At 43.7% G+C, this 22,401-nt stretch overlaps 1 protein-coding gene across 1 annotated transcript in view; it reads left to right on the top strand.

The window, feature by feature from the left end:
* LOC307101111 (maestro heat-like repeat-containing protein family member 1) overlaps positions 1-22,401 on the top strand; it is a gene marked incomplete at both ends in the record, with an annotated part of 79,966 nt that overhangs the window by 17,066 nt on the left and 40,499 nt on the right. The window contains 15 exons of the mRNA XM_079773805.1: positions 606-731; positions 1,041-1,120; positions 1,673-1,808; positions 3,284-3,373; positions 6,792-6,896; positions 7,874-8,009; positions 8,449-8,546; positions 9,090-9,239; positions 11,045-11,199; positions 11,453-11,585; positions 12,244-12,428; positions 13,249-13,386; positions 13,576-13,723; positions 14,128-14,268; positions 14,592-14,765. Coding sequence (XP_079629931.1) covers positions 606-731; positions 1,041-1,120; positions 1,673-1,808; positions 3,284-3,373; positions 6,792-6,896; positions 7,874-8,009; positions 8,449-8,546; positions 9,090-9,239; positions 11,045-11,199; positions 11,453-11,585; positions 12,244-12,428; positions 13,249-13,386; positions 13,576-13,723; positions 14,128-14,268; positions 14,592-14,765 — 1,995 coding nt within the window. The remainder of the gene's footprint in view (positions 1-605; positions 732-1,040; positions 1,121-1,672; positions 1,809-3,283; positions 3,374-6,791; positions 6,897-7,873; positions 8,010-8,448; positions 8,547-9,089; positions 9,240-11,044; positions 11,200-11,452; positions 11,586-12,243; positions 12,429-13,248; positions 13,387-13,575; positions 13,724-14,127; positions 14,269-14,591; positions 14,766-22,401) is intronic.

The following is a 22,401-nucleotide window of genomic DNA, read 5'->3' as shown; positions in this document are numbered from 1 at the left end:
TCTCCCACATAAAAATCCTTTCACTTAATCCTCCTACTCTGAGACTCTAATTGGCCCAAGGAGGAGACCACAGTAACTTTAGGTCTGTTGAAAAGTGTCTCCTTCCCTGCTGACATAGCTACATAACGTGCCATTGAGCTCTTCACTGCTCTCTCTGAAGAAGGGATGAGTAAAACCTCAATTCACTAGTATTCATAGGAAGAGCATTCAGGAGAGGCAGAGGAGCCCCATCCTGTTTTCCTGCATTTGCTATTTGTCCAAAGCATGGGTCCCCAGGGTTGGAGAAGGATCCCTTTCCATTCCCAACTCAGACATCCTTCGGTAGACCTTGTTCAAGGGAAAGACAATACCTTGGGAGACCAGGAAGCTTGATCTATGCTAATTTAAGAGTTATATGAGGGTGGGTTCAGAAGGGGGTTGGTGAGAGGGGTGGCTCTCTCCACCCCAGGGATGCACTGGTCCACCATCAGAGGGAAGATGCAGAGCATCAGCCTAAGGAAGGCTAAAGAAGGCTTAGGTCCTCACACCCCAGACTGTGTAGACAGTGTGCCCTGGCCCTGATCCTTTCCCTCCTTGGAGATCCCTGAGCATACTGGTTCATTCAGGATAAGGATCTGAAGCTGGATTACCTGAATGCCCTCATCATACTGACAAAAATCCTGGGCAGTCAGCAGCACGTGGCCTTTCAATTCAAGTTCCCCCACAAGCTAGCAATTGTAACCTTCATGGTGGTAAGTATCTTGTAGGAGGATGGAGGGGGGAATGCAGAGAGGAGGGGGGATGGGTCCACATGGAAACCATTGGTAGCACTCCTAGGCTAGGCCTGAAGGTAGAAGTCCAGATTTTCTAGTGTCCTTTTCCTGCCTTAGTGTTCCCTTTCCCATCCTCAAGGCTGGGGTGGGTACTGTATGGAAGGTGTGGTTGGGAGTAGGAGAGAGGTGCTATCCTCATATCTTTGGAAGTCACTAAATATGTTCACCATCCTCTTGGGGTGTGTGTGTGTGTGTGTGTGTGTGTGTGTGTGTGTGTGTGTGTGTTAGGACCTAATCAAGGAGGAGCCATTGAACTCCATTTCCAGCCCTGTTAGACAGAAGGCAATGAACATCATCAATAACTTCAGGTAACAACATACCATCCACTCTGTCTTCCTTGACCTGGTTCTATTGCAGCTCTTTATTCCCTAGGTGATCCCCACCTCTTATTTCCTGCTTCATCTTCTAGCATAAGGGAATAGTAGAAATTTACTGACAATATCTGCCACTTCTTATTGCCAATATTTTTAATGGGATTTTCAAAGCACCTGGTAGAGGTGGCCTCTCCTATCTCTACAGGCACTTGCTGTTAATTCTGCCCCAGGCGTCCTCTGCTTTCAGTGCTGTCACTGATAGGCACCTCCATCTCCATCACTGACGTCCCATTCTCTCAAAATACCAGTATCCTTTCCTGCAACAGTCATGCCTCTTCTCTTTCCCTTAGTTCTTTTCTTTCCATCTTCCTGGATCTTTTCACCCTTTCTTACTGTTTCATCCCTTTCTTCTTTTAATATCATTTCTTCTGATATCTACCTCTTCCTTGCTCCCACTTATTCCTCTGTCTCCACCTTCCCTTTCTATAACCTTCTCAGTTGTTATTCCTGACAACACTGGTTACACTTCTTCTCCCTGGATTTTAGGATGCTCAGGCCCCTCTTAGAGATAGAAGAAAGAGTAGAGCTACTTAGCACATGCTTCAAGAGTGTGTTCTGCCTGCCATCCATAGAAGTTTTGCAAAAGGAGGCATCTAGTCCCAAGGAGGGCCAAGCCAATGTGGTAAGTAACTCTTCGATGTTTGTCTCTTTTGGTTTTATTTTTTAATTTTTTAAGAAGATGGGAAGGATAGGTTTGGCCGTTTTATGTAAGAGTCTTCTGCCTTCCTTAATAAAAAAAGAAATCATTGCAAGGAAGCCCTCCTGTGAAGAAGTCCCTGGGTCATGTAGTCTGAACTCTACTCCTGAGATCTAACTTCCTTCTTCTACCCATTGATTACCACTGCCACCACTTTAACACTCAGGCCCAAAGGCAGACACTTGATCCCTTCCCTTTGTAACTGCTGTGTGATTGAAACCACACTAGAAGGTTCAAATATGATTTTACTAACGTTTGATAGGTAAATAAAGCCAGGGAATCCCAGGAGCAAGAAATCAGAGTCTATTTCTTACAGGGCCTGCAGTGTTTCCTTGAGGAAGAAAAGAGGGATTCAATTTTTTATTTATATTCACATGTTTAATTCCTAGGAATTCTTTCATGTGTTTTGATTACACCTTTATCTTGCCTGGTTGTTCTTCTTTTATTGATGCCATAGTCTCTTGATTTTTTTTTAAGATATTAAAAAGAATTTTAAAATACCAAGTTTCTATTTACTGAATTAGCTTGATTTTCTTTAAGGTCAGTTGGTTTGTTCATCTTGGGCATCCTTTTCATCAGATTTCTGGTAATCCTTATTTTTTAGTTCATAGTTATTTTATGTAGGAAAGACTGGTACATATAGAAAAGGTGGAGGTGGTTTTCTCTGGCCTCCCTCAGTGTAAATCTGATTCAGATGAGGAGGGTATTTTGAGAGGATTTTCCTGTATTTAGAGCAAGCTGGGAGTTCCAGCTGCCCAGGAAGAATAGCTTTACACCTTTGTAGGTTTCTTCTGAGTACTTTATTCCGGTAAGAGCTGCCTTTCTTTTTCTTTCCCCTACTTTTCCGTTTCAGTGGCTGAGATCTATGACAATGTTGCTCTGGTTCTCCCAGCAGGACCTACGTTTAGAAGCCCTCCTTGGCAGATCACCTACTCTCTTTATAAGGCTTTGGGCAAGGCCACTTGGTTCATTAAAGGGTGAGAGGGAGAAACCCACTGTCCTAGCTTTTGTGAATCAGTTGCTCTGCAGACAGCTAGGCCAGTCCTCCTCCCACCTGGAGCCAGCCAGCCTGTCAGTCTTGGCTGCTTACTGAAGCTGTATCCCCTGGGACCAGAGTCCCACATGAGTTCAAGTTAGGGAGTGGGGATGGAGAAGGCAGGGTAGCTACGTTGCAGGGGAACTCCAGGCCACACTACAAACCAGGCAGACATTTGTGCTCTGGTAAAACAACAGAGGGATTTATTCAAGTGAATGAAGAGACAGGAGTGCTTGAAATGTAGGGGAAGTTTTTGGAGCAGGCTTTCTCAAGGAAGGCTGGGAGAGCCAGAATGCTGAGCAGTTTAGAAGGAGGGTTGAGGCTGACAGGTTGGCATTTGTTTGAGTTCCATTTCCCCCCTCAGGATCTGTTTAAGGAGACCATGCAATCCCTCCTAAGACTAATGGAGACACTTATTGTTGAGATGCCCACCCGGATCCAGAACTGCTTGCAGGTAAGTGGGAAGAAGCCCCTGAACATTGGTGTATTCATTTCCTAGGCCTGCCATAAATTAATACCACATGAAGTGACTTCAAACAACAGAAATACATTCTCTCTCAGTCATAAAGGACAGATGTCCTAAATCAAAGTATTGGCTGGTTTGGTTCCTACTGGAAGCTCTGAAGGAGAATCTGTTTTATGCATCTCTCCTAGCTTCTGGTAATTCCTGGCAACCCATGGTATCACATGGCTTGTCGACATAGCATTCTAATCTGTGCCTCTATTTATTTTCACAGGGCATTCGTGTGTGTGTGTGTGTGTGTGTGTGTGTGTGTGTGTGTGTGTGTGTTTTCTTCTTTTTTTAAAAAAATATGTTTTTATTTATTTCAGAGATGGAGGGAGAGGGAGAGAGAGATAGAAACATCCAATGGTGAGAGGGAATCATTGATCGATTGCCTCCTGCACAACCCCCACTGGGGACTTATCCCACAACCTGGGCATGTGTCCTTTACTGGAATCAAACCCGCACCCTTCAGTCTGCAGGCCACAGTCTATCCACTGAGCCCAACAAGCTAGGGGTCTTAATAAGGGCAGCAGTCATTGGGGTAGGACCCACAAACCCAGTATGAACACACCTTAATTTGAATTATCTGCAAAGACCCTATTTTCAAACAAGGTCACAGTCTGAGGTTCTGAATGGACATGAATTTGGGGTGAGGGGAACACTATCAACCTAGTACAGTTGGGAATAGACAAGGAAAACAGTCTAAGGACTGTTTATTTTCACAGTAAGAAAAACTAAGAGGTAGAACTTCTGATGAAAATTGGGTGCAAAGGTTTTAAGGAAAGGATAATAAGGGCTAAGATCTAATAGCTAATGTTGGTCTTGGCTTTAGAGGAGAGAACTTTCTCCTTCTTCCCCTTCAGCCATAGCTGTGGCCAGCTTCTCTCTCAGCTGCCCGCTGCTCCCTCATAGTAGTTAAAAGTTAAAAACACAGGTTTGGACTTCCATAGACTATGGTTCCAGATCGTGGCTCTGCTGTTTGCTGTATGGTCTTGGGAAGTTATTTAACTTCTGTTTGCCTCAGTTTATCCTGGAAAATGGAATGACATATAGTACCTAGTTAATACAGTCATTTGGTATTCCACTGAGATGTTCACAAAGTGCTTGGCTCAAAGAAGTGAGGTGCAGGTGTAAATGATTTGCCCATTTTAAAATTGTCTTTTTATTGACTTGATTTACTCTATGCTAATGTCATTGTGATACTTTGGCTTTCTCCTGAAATTGCTATTCCCCAATTACCACAGGAAGTTCAAGATTTCTTTGTAGTTCCTGTTGTTATTAAAATACTAGGAGCCCAGCACGCAAAATTGCGTGAGATCCGGTACCCCACTGTCACAGCCTGGGACTGCCCTGAGTCCCAGAGTCCCATCCCTCAGGGCCTGGGCTGCACAGAACTTCCTCAAGACCCTCTTGATTATATAAAGATTTACATAATTAAAAACTTACTAGTAAAACCATGTAAAGTTTTACTCAGAAAATTTTTGCTCCAAACTGCCCTAACCGGTTTGGCTCAGTGGATAGAGCGTCGGCCTGCAGACTGAAGGGTCCCAGGTTCGATTCAGGTCAAGGGCATGTACCTTGGTTGCAGGCACATCCCCAGTGGGGGGTGTGCAGGAGGCGGCTGGTCGATGTTTCTCTCTCATCGATGTTTCTAACTCTCTATCCCTCTCCCTTCTTCTCTGTAAAAAATCAATAAAATTTCTTTAAAAAAAAATTTTTTTTTTGCTCCAAACTGATCCTCTTAACCTCATTCCCACTTACCGTGTATAGATAACCATTTTCATTAACTTCTGGTTTGTCATTCCTGTTTTTCTTTTGTGAAAATAAGCAAATCTCTTTTTATGGTATATTTTTATTTCCCTTTCTGTTTTACACAGTATTTAGCACATTCTATTCAGTGCTCTTGGCCTTGCTTTTTTCATTTTTCCACATCAGTTCACAGATATATTCCTTATTTTTTTATGGTTTCATATATGATGTGCATGTAATATAGTTTATTCAATCAGTCCTCTATGGATGGACATTTTAACTGCTTGTAATCATTTTGCTACTGGTTTTCTTCTTAACTTTTAAATTTGAAAGGATTTTAGATTCACTGGGAGTTGCATAAGCAGTACATAGAGCCTCTATTAAAACCAGGGAATTTCCTGGCTGGTGTGCTCAGTGGTTGAGCATTGGCCCATGCACCAAGAGGTCAGTGGTTCAATTCTTGATCAGAGCACGTGCCTGGGTTGCAGGCTTGATCCCGTGTGTGTGTGTGTGTGTGTGTGTGTGTGTGTGTGTGTGTGTAGCAGAAGGGGACAATGTGCAGGAGGCAGACGATCAATGTTTCTCTCTGATCAATGTTTCTATCTCTCTCCCTCTCCTTTCCTCTCTCTCTCTAAAATCAATACAATCATATTTTAAAAACACATAAAAAACAAGGAATTTATGTTGACACACCATTGTAAGACATAGACTTTTATTCAATTTTCAACAATATTTGAAAATTGATTTCAGAGTGGAAGGGAAAGGGGTAGAGAGATAGAAACATCAAAGATGGGAGAGAATCATTGATTGGCTGCCTCCTGCACACCCCCTTCTGGGGATCGAGCCTGCAATCCAAGCATGTGTCCTTGACCAGAATCAAACCCAGGACCCTCCTCAAGCGGACGCTCTATCCATTGAGCCAAACTGACTAGGGCAGGAAGTGTTTCTTCTGATCAGTGAAGCATCAGTGTTCTTTTGAGTTGGCTGTGGATTTTTCATCTGCTACTCTTCTTCTTTTTCAATTGTATATCACTGTCTGTGTGGTTGCATCATTGTCAGATTGATGACTGTAGATTGACAAGTAGCAGGACCCATATTTGGGACCCATAATTTACCAAAGGTGAGACACTTTTACATTGGGTTTCAACTGAAACCATTTATAATTATATTTTTCAAGTAGATTTACACACACTTTACTCTAGAATCTGTGAATACGGTGACTCTTATTTTTTATCACCAAGTTCTTTTTTTAATGAAGAATGGGAAGAGGAGGGTAGAGGAACTCCGGGGTTATGTTGAAGCACTGAAGTGAATCAGAGTCAATATATTTTGAGAGCCACTGCTTAACCTGAAAGAGGTAGGAATTGAGGTAATTCCGAGCTCCTAGATGAAGGGAAAATTGGGGGCTGGAGGATATAATATCTTGTAAACTTGATAGGAGAGAGGAAAGAATGAAGCCTCTGGTGCCAGACCCACATATAACCTGCCTCTTGGCAAAAGAGGTCCTGCTGTCAGAACTCTTGCCCTAATACTTTGCAAAAGCCAGGTTCAAGAATATCTTTCTGTTCTCTGGGACACAGATGAATGGGCCTCTCCTTTTATTATCTTCTTCCTCCAGCTTATGAACCCATGGCTTAATTCCCAGAAGGACAATGAGCGTGAACGGGCTATGTGGTGTACTGCACGGATTCTTGGATTTACGGCAAAAATGGAGGACTTCAAAGTGAGTGGCAGCCTGCCCTGGAGTCTGAATCCTCATACCCTGTATGGTTGCCCTTATCCCTACCTTCGTCATATATATTACCTAGCTTCAGTCACTCATTCTCATCCTCCTTCTCCCTGGCCCATGCTGTTTTCTCTTGTACATCCCATCCTGTTCTCTCCTTTCTCCATCTGACATCTTCTACTAGTACTTGATCTTTTTCTCCATCCATCAGTTTTATTTCATCCCACTTGGTTCAGTTTGATACTATTTGTCTGAACAAGCAATTACTAAATACTCACCTTGTGCCAGGCACTATTAGGTGCTATAGCGAATACATGACCAAGATAGTTTCTGACTTCATGAATCTAACAGTCCACTGGGGAGAGAGGCATGATTAGAACAAACTTAAGTAGAAGGTGATAATAAATATATAAACTGAATATAGTGGGACTAAAAGATCAAAACAAACAATTACAAGTGAGGGGGCATGGAAAGCTTCATAAAGAAGAAGGCATTGAACTAGACTTGACAAATGAGTGGGGTGTCAAGGGGCAAAAAAGAGGGATAGAGTAAAGTAATTATAAAACTATGACCTCTGCCCTAACCGGTTTGGCTCAGTGGATAGAGCATCGGCCTGCGGACTCAAGGGTCCCAGGTTCGATTCCGGTCAAGGGCATGTACCTTGGTTGCCGGCACATCCCCAGTAGGGGTTGTGCAGGAGGTAGCTGATTGATGTTTCTCTCTCATCGATGTTTCTAACTCTCTCTCCCTCTCCCTTCCTCTCTGTAAAAAAAAAAAAAAAAAATCAATAAAACTATGACCTCTTATGTCCTTTATGGCCACAATTCATCTATCTAATTCCATTCCCATTAACTGCACATAGTCTCACCTTTCATGTCTCTGGCATACGCATTTCCTCCTCTGAGTTCTTCCTGTAATAACTCAGCCTAAGGGAATGGCTGGGATAACTTGTGACTTCTAGCTTCCTTCCCCAGATGGAAATTGAATTCACCCGGCTGGGGCGCTTGGTAAAGCTGCTGGCCATGCGCTGCCAGGACCCAGTGGACAACATCTGCTTCCTGTCATCCCAGGCAGTATACAACCTCTACTGTATCTTCTTGAAGAAAAAACGTATGAGGAACCTTCTCTTACCACTCCCCCTCCAACCACCCACTTAGGCCTGGCCATCCCCACACACTCGTCCCAAGAAGTTGCTTGAGTACCTCATTTCCATTGAGGAACCTACCCCCAAACATCTACAGATAATCTCTTGGGACAAAATACCTACATAGGAAATACTTCTTTTGAATTAGTTTCTGCTCCTCTGGCTGAGCCCCATATTTTACCCAATTCTATCTCTGCTCTGAGGCAGGCAAGATTGTTTGTTTTTTTCCCTCAGCTCCCACCATTTCTTATCTTAATGCCCATTTCTATTCTCTCAGCCCCACAGGACATACATATCCCCAAGCTGACTTAGTTCAGTAGGAGTTTTGGTCTAGAAGGTGGCAAAGGGGGAGCTTAACATGCCTTCTGAGTGTCTGAGGGGTGGGGTGGGGTGTCTTTCTTTCAGAGATGAAGAAGAAAATGCAGGGCTTGTGGGTAGAAGAGGACATGAATGAAGTGTATAGTGCCAACTTGTTCTATAACAACACCTTTGAGATTGCCGAGGTGAGGGAGCAGGACCAGAGACAAAGTGGGGAAAGCCTGGGCCTCTCATTTACACGCTATTACAGACTTCTGGAGTGGGACTCGTATCCTGTTCCCTTCCCATTCCATTACTAGATGTGAACTTTTCCTTTGGGGGAAATTTTCCCATCACATGCTACTATTTGTTCCCCCTTGAGCATCACGGGTCCTAATCCTTCTGTTTCCCGTCCCCCCAGAAGCATTTGCTTCATGCTAATGCTGCTTTGTGAGCAATGTCACTGAGGATCTCAGCCCTGTTCTCCTCTCCTGGGGTTCTGCCTCTGCACCCACTGACCTCTGAGCCCCACATTGCACTTGAGACAGTGTTTCCTCCCTTCCAGCCCCAGGACTCTGTCCACAGTGAAAGGGTCTTCTAGGAATTAGGCAGACAGCACAAGCCTAGGACAGAAGCACATAAGCTCCCAAGAGAAGCCCTCCCTCACCAAGAAGAATGGCACAGGCTGTCTCAGGCAGGGGGGCCCTGGGTCCAGACTAATCACACCATCTGATCCCACCCTGTTCCAGGCCTTTGCAGAGTACTTCACCCAGACCCAGCTCACCAACCTGGTGCTGACGGCCATGGAGGAGCTGACTGGCAGCAGGGCTAAGGTGTCTCTGGCTGCAGCCCAGTTGATGAGTGCTGTCATGAAAAAGCGGGGCACAGATTTGATAAAGGTAGAGTGGTGCTGTGTGGGAGCTCTGCCTGGAATGTCAGGAGCCCTGGCTCTTGTTCTGGCTCTGTTACCAACCAGCCAAAGGGCCTTAGCCAAGTCCCTCTCCTCAGCTGGCTTTAATTCCTTCACTTCTAAAATGTAGGCTTGCACTAGATTTCCTCTGTGGTCCCATGAGCTCTGACATTTGTAATCCTGAGCTTGTAACTGCAGTGCCTCCTATCTGGGTGGCTGATTCCTCAGTTAATGACAGCCATGTGCAGGGGTGTAGGCATTGTTGGGGGACTCAAAGAACCCATGGGGTTGTCAGAAGCTTAGACCACTGTGAGGGGGTAAGGCTGTGAATTACAAACAAGGAAGCTCACAGAACGACTGACCTTTGCATAAATTTTCTTTTAAGCTAATGTAAAAATGGGAAGGCCTAGCATTTAAAAATCTGTTTCTCACTTCACTAAGAAAATAAAACAACTTTAAAATGGGGTCACATAGCCATGTGGATTCCAGCAACAGAGAGGAATCGACAGGACTACTCCAGCCATGAAGACAAAAGAGAAGCAGTCCAGAGATGGAAGACGCCGACATCGCCTTGCCATACTAGCAGTTAGCAGCTGTGCGTCACTGCAGGTTGCCCAGGACCAAACCAGAGAGAATCAGGCCTGCATTACCACCATTTGTCCACCATCCAGAACTGAAATGTCATTGCTGACATGTACACATAAGGAACTGTTTGACATTGAAATTGGGTCTCAAAAGAACTGTTGGCCCAGAAAGAAACTCACTACAGACTGATTCATTTGCCTGTCAGCATAACCATTATTGCTTGTCTCATTTTCGGTACTTATAAGTTTATTTCTAATAGCACATGATCTCACTCATCTAGGGGAAATAATGAACAACATAGACTGATGAACAAGAACAGACCCAGAAACAAGGAGGCATGGATCAGACTGTCGGACCTCAGAGGGAGGGTAATGGAGGGTGGGCGTAAAGGGGAGAGATCAACCAAAGGACTTGTATGCATGCATATGAGCCTAACCAGTGGTTAAGGACAACAGGGGGGTGGGGGCATGCGTGGGGATGGGTGTGGGATGGGAATGGGGGGATGAGGACAAATATGTGATACCTCAATCAATAAAGAAATTTTAAAAAATAAATAATAAAATAAAATAAAATAAAAAATAATTTTAAAAATGGGGTCACATAGGACAAATCTCTAAGTGGCCACCATCCTCTTTATATGTGTCACAAGCTGTCCACCCCCTTCACTCTCTGAATCCTCAGACACCCATTGCCTCCACTCATTTATGTGACTGGCCTGGCCTATGTACCAGAAATGGAAGGGCAATATGACTGTGTCCTTGAGTAATTACAATGAAATGAGCTTCCTAGAGGTCCATAGTTTAGAGCGCTGAGCACCGGATGAGAGCCCTGTGGTCTTTGCACACCCAGTGCCACTGTCCCTGCAGTTTCAGGGGTGGAAGTTGACCTTAGCTGGAAGGGAAAGCGCTGAAGTGTGTCCAGGGCTTTTGCCTTCCTTCTGGAGGGCCTTGTGTCTCCTGGGCAACCTCAGACCTCCTCTCTGGATGTTGGGGCTGTGGGCAGGCATTTTCTCTAGTGGGTCTTGGCACGAGCTTCCTTTGATGGGCCCTGCTGGTCTGGCCTTTGGCACCCCCAGAACTCTGCCTTGAGAAGAGAGTCACTGACAGGAATGCAACTAGGCCCCTTGAGTTTGAGGACTTAGTAGAGAGAGAGGAGGAAGGAAGGAAGTAAAGAAGGAATGACTGGGGGTTTTCTGGCTCTCCCTTGCAGGTTGAGGAAATTGTGGCGGGCATCCTGGAACGGCTCAAATTGCAGCTGGAGCCCAACACAAAGGAGGAGATGCTTCGGGCCCTGTGCTTGCTGGCAGGCAACAGCACTGACAGTGTTGTACCCCTGCTGCTGAACAGGACCCTTCCTTGGGATAGGTACCTCTCCCACACCCAGGAGCACACTCCATCCCAGTAAACCCTCCCCTGCTCCACCCCAAGCCCATGTTAAAAATCACTGCACAAGGATGCTTTCTTCTTGATGCCAATCAAACTTCATGTTCTTTGGCCAAGTCCTCTTGGGCCTCACTCCCTCTGAACCTGAGAACAGGCACTTCATGGGCTCAAGACCAGATGGGTACTAGAATATTATTACCAGGGCCCATGACATAGCTGTCCCTGGGTCCTGCAGAACCATTCTGGCCCTGTGGAAGGTGTTCGGCACCGAGCGAGAGACCACAATCAACGTCCTGCAGCTGCTGATAGGCATCCTGGAAAAGCACTCCACAGAGGGAAAGAGGGAGATAGCCCTGCAGCCCGTGGAGGTCAGCATGGAGAGGGGTGGGGCTAAGGATTTATGTCTGGGACTTGCATGCAGAGCTGAAGATTAAAGGACACCTGGTGGGTGCAAGCAGGTGTTAGGGAGCAGTAAAGAGAAAACGGTTAACACTGGACTCACTAATACTGTACATATGGTTAGCACTTTAACTTTGTACATCCAAGAACTGCATGATGTAGAAAGTGCAGGAATCTATCCCATTTCATGGATAAGGAAACTGATGTTCAGAGTTAATCAGCTTTTTCTATCTCCTGTGTTTGGGTCTGGCACCCATTTTTCTGGGGCCTGGCCAGGGGCATGAGCTAGTGAGGGCAGAAGATGAAGTTTGGTTGCCTGAAATTGGGTGGCCCAATTTATTTTCTGCTGAAAATTTAGAGTTGGTTCCCTTCTTGTTTTTAATGTTTGGGAATAAAGAGAGAGCAGATTACATGTGTATGGCCTCTCATTTCCCCAGGGATGAGCTGTGGGCTTTCAGTCTTTGGGTGCTGCTTAGAAACCTCAGTCAGAGTGAACTGTGACCTTTGGGCAGTGACGAGGCGGGGGGGTGGGGGGAGGGCTGGACTCAGTGTGTGGGATTGTGGGACCATTTATGCTTTACCAGACCAAGTCAATTCTTCTTCCTCCTTTCCTTGTGTCCTCCCCAGGCAGCGTGTGCCTTGTGTGAGATGCTATCGGGTTCCCTGTGCCGGGAGGCCATCCAGGAACTCTACCCCCGGCTATTGCTGGCTGTGCTATGTCATCTCTACTGGGTGATTGAGCAAAATGCTTCCCAGAAGATGGTTGTCTACAGGAAGGAGGGGGGCTCAGGCAAGACTTTTGACCCTACTAGGTAAGCCTAACCCTGGTGTGATAGAAAAAGAGACTAGTGAACTCCAGTGGGCCCTGGACAACTAAATGCCAATCCCTAGGGATGCTGAAGAAGAGACTGACGGCAGCATAGAGCTAGAATGTCAGTGTGGGTGCTGCAGCATCACGTGCTGGAATGTTTGCACATATTTTCAAATTTCTCGTTACTCTTTTCCCTGCATGCACTCTTCTGCTTCACTCAGCAGTTCACATCTCTGTTCATGACTGGGCACATGAAAGATTTATTTCTCTCCATGCAGCTGTGGCCATTCGAATCTGTATAATCTCTGGCTTAGCTTTGTCACTAGCTGTGCCATCTTGTGCAAATCACTACTGTAGTTTTCTGCAGTAGGATGGGTGTTCAACTACTAAATAACTGGTTGTCAGACTTAAAAAAAAAAGTCAGGGTATTCTACTCAAGTGAAATCTTACAGTAAGAAAATAAAGAAAACCAGTAACCAGAGACATTCTGGATAGGTTGGTGTGGAGGTGAAGAGATATCCTAACACTTCTACACCTGGAGAGCAGAATTTGAAAACTGTGGCACTAGCATATCTCTATAGTCTCTTTACAAGACTATGTGGTTGGATGAGCACCACGGTTGAAGTGATGAGCAGACAAACAATTGGAGATGGGTTTCATATTGCCATGCTTTATTATCAGCTGGAAAGAAGGATCCAGCTAGCTACCAGATTAGAGAACTGTCTCCTGGCTTGCCAGGATAAGGATGCAAACTATGGCATAACATCTTGTCCATCCTTCTGTTCCTTCTTTTCACAAACCTCGTGATGATTGGTCTTCAGTTGTGCCCTAGAGGTGGTGAAGCTGGTGTTGTTCGCAGCTGCATATGATGGAGTGGTGGTCTATGCAGATGAGCATAAGTGCTGGAATCTTCTGTCCTGCCCTAAATTTTACTACATAGGGATTATGGAACTGACAAGGTGGGACCATTTCCCCAGCACGCCTAATACCACTCTAGCCCCCAGTCCCAATTTTCCAGGGCACAGCACTCAACTACAGCAGCCTTTAACCCTTCCTCATCTCCCGTACCTCAGCCTTCACATTTTCCCTGTTCTATGCATACTGTTCCCTTGCCACCTCCACTCCACCACTGCCCACTCCCCACCCAGCAACTCTTGGCTTCCTCTGCCCCACCCCAGCGGCATTGTGAAGAACTGTGAACCAGTCATGCTGCACCGAATTCTGAACCTTGCCAAGAACCTCCTCAACAGCGTAGATAATCGTCAGAAGATCTTGGCCAGGACCATCTATGCACAGGTGAAAGTCTGGGGAGAGGACCACAGCTCTAGCCATTGATTTCCTGTAGCTGAGGAACATTTAACAGAAATGTTAAATAACTTGCCCCAAAAAGTGGAAAGAATAGAATTGAGTGTAGTTTGCTTCCCTGCCAATTCAGAGCCTAGTTAAAAAAAGGCCTGGGAGGGGAACAGCAACATTAGTCCCCCCAGAATGATTTTAGGATCCCAGAATCTGGCCCAAAATGCTAACGTTATCAGTGTTATCCTCCATTGCCTTAGACTCTACCCCATGTGCACAGATCTACCACTGCTCTCAACTGGTCACAATTCTTACCTGAGTATGGGGCCTGAGGGGACATAGAGAGGCATCAGGTACCCATGACCTCTTCTCCATCCATCATTGTAGTATCCTTGCTTCCACAGCTCCTCTGGCATCGATCAGTGGCTCAGACTCCGGGGCAAGACTTTGTGGGCAATCTAATCAAGTGGATTAAGGAGCCCAACCTCATCATGAAAGAAATTGGACTCCGTGGAATCAGTAACCTGGCACTGCACCCAAGACAAGTAAAAGTGGGGGACCCAATGGGAATCAAATGTTAGTCTCTGAACCACTTAGGGTCTCTTAATTACCCAAAGCTTAGTATATTTCCCAACCCCTCATCCTAGGGCAGTACAACATCCAGTTTATAGACTTACATAGCCTGGCCATCTAGAATCCCAAACACCCTGAGCACCAGCTTTCCACTTCCTCTGTACAACCAGCCCCTAGATTCCCTAGGTCAGGTGTTTTGGGGGTTTTTTAGGCACCATCTGTTTTCTCAAAATCTTATCCCTAAAGTGTTGCATGATCCCCAGATGATAAGTGATCTCTGCCTTCTTCCAAATAGTCACAGTCTCTGAAGAGCCTGGTTCCATTCTTGCGTGACTTCGTAAAGAGTGAGGCGCGAGTGACAGTTCAGGCAGTGAAGGCCCTACGGAACATCATCTACCATGGGCAAGGAGAGGAGGTCAAAGTGGTGTTCTGCAGCATCTCGAAGCATCTGCGTCCACTCATCAATGATGTATGGGCCCAAGTCCCTAGGATTAGTTGGGAACAGTATAGTATGGGCTGGGGCTGAAGGTGAACCCTGGAAGCTGAATTAAGGGTACTGGGGCAGGGCTATGGGACTTGGTGGAAGACTAAAATCACTGAGGGGCAGATAAAAGGAGACTTGGCTACTTGAAGCAGTACATTAGACAGGTCCAAAATTCATTCCCTATTACATACAAATGTAGCACTCATCCACTTTCTCTCTTACCACATATTCTCTGAAAGTACCACTGAAGGGAAAAATATGACATACTGATGTAAAATTGATTCTGACTCCAATGATCTTCTCCTGCAGACTTGAAGATTGGGGGAAGAACTCATAATTTCTATCCTACTTCCAAACAACACAGGGACCCTAGAATGCTAGGAGCCTTGTTACAAGAACACAAAGGCTCAGAAATCTGAATTTCACAGGCCAATAACAGCCCACTCCATGTCTCATCCTCTTTACAGATCAGAGACATTTTGAATTGAAGGGGCTTCACATCAGAGATGTATGCTTACTTACAGTATTCCTATTCTGGCATCTATCAATTTTTAATATTTGAACCTTGGATTTGAATTATTTTTGTATCAGTCTCATAATCTCTAACAGCCTGGACACTCACTCCATGATTCATCTATTTTTCTGTTACTTTTAAAGTCCAACATGTATATTTGACTTGACAAAGCAAAAAGATAATCTTTACCCTTCATCCAAACAATATTAGAACCTTAGAAGCTTGATTACACTGGCCCCATTTTATTAATTAGTATTGTCTGGTATTTTAGTTTCATTCTTTTAAAATCCCCAAATTTGGTGTTTCACATAATCACCACCATTGTTGTTAGTTTAAACAGTCAATACTTATTAGGATTTACCCATATGTTGTTTACACATTTCTTCATTTACCTTTCCTTCTTATAGCTCTCTCCTCCCTTCTAGATTCATTTTCTTCTTTTTTCTTTGTGGCTTCTTCAGTGATGGTCTGTTAATAGCAAAAGTTTTCAGTCTTTGTCTGAAAATGTCTTTATTTAGTCTCACAATTGTCTTTAGTTTTCAGCAGTTTAGGATGTGTTGGCATGAATTTCTTTAGGTTTAGCCTAAATTTCTTGAAATCTCTATATGTCTTTTGCCATACTTTAAAAGTTTGTAGCCATTATTTCTTCAAAAAATTTTCAGCACATTCTTTTTCCTCTCCTTTTAGAAATCTGATGACAGAAATGTTGGACCTTTTGCTCTTCTCCCATGGGTCCCAAGATTCAGTTCATTTTCAATAATTTTCCTCATTGTTGTTCAGATTGGATAATTTTTATTGATCTGTCTTCAAGTTCACTGAGTCTTTCCTCTGACATCTCTGGTTTGCTAATTTGTATTTATCAGTTTTAAAATTTCCCATTTTTCTTTATCTTATCTATTTCTTTGCTGAGGCTATTATTTCTGTATTTAGTACAAGGCTATTCAGTGTTGTTGTTGGAGTATTTTGTATCATAACTCCTTTAAGAGGTATATCAGATAATTCCAACATCTGTTTCATCTTAACTGGCATATCAGTTGTCTTTTCCCATGTGAGTCAAGATTTTCCTGGCTCTTCACAAATAGAATGATTTTCTTTAAATCCTCAACTGAGGAGATTTTTTCTATTGATTATTTTTTTTAAAAGAGAGTGGAAGGGGGAGAGGGGAGAAAGAGAAAAAGAGAGAAACATGGATGTGAGGAAGACACATTGATTGGTTGCCTCCTGCTCATGCAGAGGACCAAACCTTCAACGGAGGTACATGCCCTTGAGCAGGAATTCAACCTGTGACCCTTTGGTCGACAGGCTAATGCTCTAATAATTGAGAAAAACTGGCCAGAGTGATTTTTGATTGTATCTTTGTAAATATTAAGTTATGTGACTCTGACTCTCATTGAAATCCTATGGAGGATGCTCATAGTTTTGTTTTAGAAAGCAACTGGCCTATTTAAGTTCAGGCTGCAAGTTCCTACTAGCCTTCTGTGTGCACACTGTGATTTCAATGTCAGTCTGAATATCGAGCCATTGTCCCTTTGAATGTTCACTTTCCCAAGGTCCTCCCTAACTGTGACCTCCCTGATTTTACAGTTCCCTGGGGCTCCCTTTTTCCGGTTGTTTGACCAGAAAGCTGAGGCTTTAGTTACCCTGCAATTCCAGGGACTTCTGTGACTGTGCCTACATTTGGAACAAGTGCCATGAAGGCAGAGAGAGGAAATAAAGAAATGGGGATTTTTCCATCCTCTTGGCGTCTCAACTCCTTCAAATGGAGAGTAAGGTTTCCCTCCCTCCAACTTTTGGCTCCTATAGATTCCCACTGGGGTTTGTGTGGGGGCTGTGGCATGAGAGAACAGGAGAAGAAAAAGAACTGAGGTATTTCCCCACTCTCTTTGAGCAGTGTGAGTTCCCTTTCTGGCTCTTTGAGGTTAACTAGAGGACTTCTCTTGTAGCATTCTGTCGGCCTATGGTACTTGTTTCCCAGGTTCTGGTTGCCTTCTGGGCAGGTGGGGGAGACCAATAGATATGAAAAGCCAGTCCCTAGGCTATACAAACCAGTGACATCCCCCTACCCCATGGAAGCTGGAGTGTCAGCAGCCTCTTTATATTTGGCACTGGGAATTTCTCTTTCTTGAAATTGTAGTTATTTAAAAAAAATTTTTGGTGTATTTTATTTTGCATTTTAAGATGTCTATAATGGGAAGGTTGTCAGGTTATCGTCCATATTTCTGGAATGGTAAATCAAGATTTATGGTCTAACTGAGAAATAGTAAGTGATCATTATCTACACAATGGCATCCTAGAAAGTGAAAAGAACACTGACGCAGGCAAGGGCTCTGAATTTGGGATTCTAGGTGCTGCTTTCCCATTCCCCTAGTCATATAAATTGACTTAGTTAAAACTCTGTAGTTTTCGCTCCCAGTCAAGATGGTGGCATAGATAAACACTGTACTCCCCTTCTCCCATGACCACATTACAACTAAGCTGCAGAGCAACCATCGTTGATACCTGCCTGAATTCAAGCTGAACAGAGCCCTAAAGCTAAGGATATACAGAAGAAGCCACATCAAGGCTAGTAGGAGGGGCAGAGGCATGGAATGGGCTGGTCCCACACCCACAAATACTGGTTAAAGATGGAGACAGATATCTCAGCTGTGAGGTCTCCCACTGTGGGGTGAGGAGTCCCAGCCCCACACCAGGCCCTCCAGCCCAGGGTTCCAGTGCTGACAACAGAAGTCCCCATAACTTCTGACTATGAAAACCAGTAGAGATGGTGGCTCAGTGAGGGGCAGGGGCGGAGGTAGCTTCTGAAACCCCAGGCATTCCTCTTAAAGGGCCTTTGCATGGAATTACTCGCTGATGGATTCACTTGCTCTGATCTCCAGCACTGGGGCAGCACCTCGAAAGTTGCCAGAGATAGAACTGACTTATCTGGCTTCAGGGAAAGGCTGGAAGGGAGCTGTATCCCAGAGGAAGTGCTGGCTGAAGCTACTGTTCCTTTGCTAAGCCCTCCTCCCCCTGCATATGTAGGCAAGCATCAAATCTGAGTCTCCCTCAACCTGGTTAACACTGTTCCATACAAAGAGCTTGTTTTGGCATATGGCAACCTTTCTAAAAATATCTCAAAGGTTCACAAACCCCAAACAAGCAGCATCTGGCCCTGGCAGGCCCTCTCCCGCTTACCAAGCATCTCCAAGCCTCACACCAGCAGCATCTGACCTCAGTTTGCATCTTAGCCTCTCACAGGCACCTCCAAGTCCACCACAAGTGGAAAACATCTGCAGATCACTTTGTAGCTAATACCAGGTGGACCAGGCAGGTCACAAGCAGCAGATACCTTGACCTGCACCTCTCAATAGGTCCCAGAACCAACACACCCAGTGTTCAGCTTCAGACTACACCAGAACAGCACCCAACTACATCCACAAATGACACACTCAAAGGGCAGACTCAGATGGTACCAGAGTCCTGCTAAAGCAAATTCTGATCTGTAGGTTCACCACTGCACAATAGCAGCTCCACTATAGTCATGATCAGTCCTCACAACCAATGAGCCTGAAGGTCAGTCTCTGCCATTGTTATGCCAACAGCAATCAAGGCTCAATAGGAAATCACACAAACCCACACAGGGACACACAGAAGCACCCGGCTCAGGTGAACAGGGAGACTGTGTCACTGGGCCCCATAGGACACCTACTACATAAGACGACTCTACCAAGAGCAAGGGATGTAGCAGCTCTCCCTAATACATAGAAATAAACACAAGGAGGCAGCCAAAATAAGGAGACAAAGGATCATGTTCCAATGAAAGAACAGAACAAAATTCCAGAAAAATTACTAACAAAATGAAGACAAGCAATCTACCAGATGCAGAATTCAAAACACAGGTTGTAAGGATGCTCAATGGTCTCAGTGAGAACTTTAATGAAGAGGAAATGTAAAATCAAAGATAGAGCCTGACCCGCATGACTCAGTGGTTGAGCATTGACCTATGAACTAGGAGGTCACTGTTCAATTACTGGTCAGGGCACATGCTCCTGTTGTGGACTCAATCCCCATTGGAGTCGTTCAGAAGGCAGCCAATCAATGATTCTCATCATTGATATTTCTATCTTTCTCCCCCTCTCCCTTTCTCTCTGAAATCAATAAAAATATATTTTAGAAAAACAAGAAGATAGAAAATATAAAAAAGAACTAGTTGGAAATGAACATACAATAACAAATGAAGAAATACATTAGAGCCCTGACTGGTGTTGCTCAGTTTATTGAGTGGTGTCCTGTGCACCTAAAGGTTTCAGGTTCAATTCCCAGTTGAGGCACACACCTGGTTTGCAGGCTTGAAACCCATAGAGGGCATGCAGGAGGCAGCCAATCGATGCCTCACTCTTACATTAATGCTTCTCTCTCCCTCTCCCTTCCTCTGTGTCTAAAAATAAATTTTAAAATCTTTGAAAAAATAAAGAAATGCATTTGGAAGTAATTAACTGGAGATTAAATGAAATGGTTTGGCAGATAAGGGAGCAGACCACACCAATCAACACAGCAAAAAGAAAAAAGAATCCAAAAAAAGTTGAGGATAGTTTAAGGGGCTTCTGTGATATCAGGTGATCAAGTGTACCAACAGTTTCATCATTTGGGTACCAGAAGAAAGAAAGCAAAGAACTGAAAACGTATTTGAAAAAAACAGAAAGCTTCCCTGACCTAGGAGGAAACAGACATACAAGTCCAGAAAATGCAGAGAGGCCCAAATAAGATGAACCCAAAGAAGCCCACACCAAAACACATAATTAAAATGCAAAAGATTAAAGATAGAGAATTTTTTTTTAATGTATTGATTTGAGAGAGAGAGGACGGAGAGAGAGAAAAAGGGTTTTGTTGTTCCCCTTCTTTATGCATTCATTGGTTGATTCTTGTAGGTGCCCTGACTAGATATCCACTCCACAACCTTGGCATATCCAGTAATACTCTATCCAACTGGGCTACCCAGTCAGAACCAAAGAGAGAATCTCCATACTGTTTTCCATTTCCATGCACCAATCTACATTTTCACCCACAGTGCATGGAATTCCTTTTTCTCCACTTCCTCGCGAATAATTGTTTGATGATAGTCATTCTACTGTGTGAGGTAATATTTCATTGTGATTTTAATTTGCATTTCCCTGATGATTAGTGATGCTGAGCATATTTTCATATGTCTACTTTCCATCTGTATGGCCTCTTTGGAGAAGTGTTTAAATCTAATTGTTTTTATTTTCCAGGTGTTGAGTTATATAAATTCTGTATAAATTTTGTATAGTAACCCTTTATCAGAATATGTTAACCCATTGGTGAATATGTTCTACTATTCAGTTGGTTGTCTTTTTTTTTAATTTTATTTTATTGTTTAAAGTATTACATATAGCCAAAACCGGTTTGGCTCAGTGGATAGAGCGTCGGTCTGCGGACTGAAAGGTCCCGGGTTCGATTCCGGTCAAGGTCATGTACATTGGTTGTGGGCACATCCCCCGTGTGGGGTGTGCAGGAGGCAGCTGGTCGATGTTTCTCTCTCATCGATGTTTCTAGCTCTCTGTCCCTCTCCTTTCCTCTCTGTACAAAATCAATAAAATATATTTTTTAAAAATAATAATAATAAAGTATTACATATAGTAGTACATATGTTTCCTTTTTTTCCCCATTGACCTTCCCCCAGCCTCACTTACCCGCTATTACATGCCCTCATCCCACCCCCGCAGTGTCTTGTGTCCATGAGTTGTGCTTATATGCATGCATATAAGTCCTTTGGTTGATCTCATTCCCACTCTCCCCAACACTCCACAGCCTTCCCGATGTGATTTGACAGTCTATTCGATGCTTTACTGCCTCTGTATCTATCTTTTTGTTCATCAGGTTATAATGTTCTTTATTTTCCATAAATGAGTGAGATCATGTGGAATTTTTCTTTCATTGCCTGGCTTATTTCACTTAGCATAATGCTCTGACAGGTGTGAGATGGTACCACATTGTCGCTTTGATTTGCATCCCTCGGATAATTAGTGACTTTGAGCATGTTTTCATGTCTCTTGGCCTTCCTTCTGTCTTCTTTCAAAAAGTTTCTATTTAGGCCTGTTGCCCATTTTTTATTGGATCATTTATCTTCCTTTTATTAAGTTGTATGAGTTCCCTGTAAATGTAGAAGATTAAAACTTTATCAGTGATAACATTTGCAAATATGTTCTCCCATACAGTGGGCTTTCTTGTTGTTTTGTTGATGGTTTCTTTTGCTGTGAAAAGCTTTTTATTTTGATGTAGTCCCACTTGTTTATTTTCTCTTTAGCTTCCATTGCCCTAGGAGCAGTATCACTGAAGAAATTGCTTTGACATATGTCTGAGATTTCTCTGCCTATGGATTCCACTAGTATTTTTATGGTTTCCCATCTTATGTTTAAGTCCTTTATCCATGTTGAGTTTATTTTTCTGTATGGTGTAAGTTGGTGGTCTAGCTTCATTTTTTTTTTTTTTGGCATGTATCTGCCCAATTTTCCCAACACCATTTATTGAAGAGAATGTCTTGGCTCCATTGTATGTTCATGCCTCCTTTGTCAAATATTAATTGAGTATAGTGGTTTGGGTCAATATCTGGATTCTCTATTCTATTCCATTGATCTATATGCCTGTTTTTGTGCCAGTAATAAGCTGTTTTGAGAACAGTGGCTTTGTAATACAGCTTGAAATCTGGTATGGAGATCCTACCTACTTTGTTATTCTTTCTCAGGATTGCTGTGGATATACAGGGTCCTTTTTTATTCCAGATGAATTTTTGGAGAGTTCTTTCCAGGTCTGTGAAGTATGCCATTGCTATTTTAATGGGGAGTGCATTGAATCTATAGATTGCTTTGGGTAGTATGGACATATTGATGATGTTGATTCTACCAATCCATGAACACGGTATGTTCTTCCATCTGTTTATATCTTCCTCTATCTCTTTTTTCAGTGTCCTGTAGTTTTCCGCGTATAAGTCTTTTACCTCCTTAGTTAAGTTTATTCCTAGGTATCTTAATTTTTTTGGTGCAATAGTAAATGGGATTGCTTTTTTAGTCTCTCTTTCTTTAAGTTCACCATTGGTGTATTGAAATGCCA

This window comes from Cnephaeus nilssonii (assembly GCF_951640355.1).
Source record: "Cnephaeus nilssonii genome assembly, chromosome: 6".
NCBI lineage: Eukaryota > Metazoa > Chordata > Mammalia > Chiroptera > Vespertilionidae > Cnephaeus > Cnephaeus nilssonii.
Note: the sequence above shows the minus strand (reverse complement) of the source record. Positions and strands in the feature narration are given on the sequence as shown.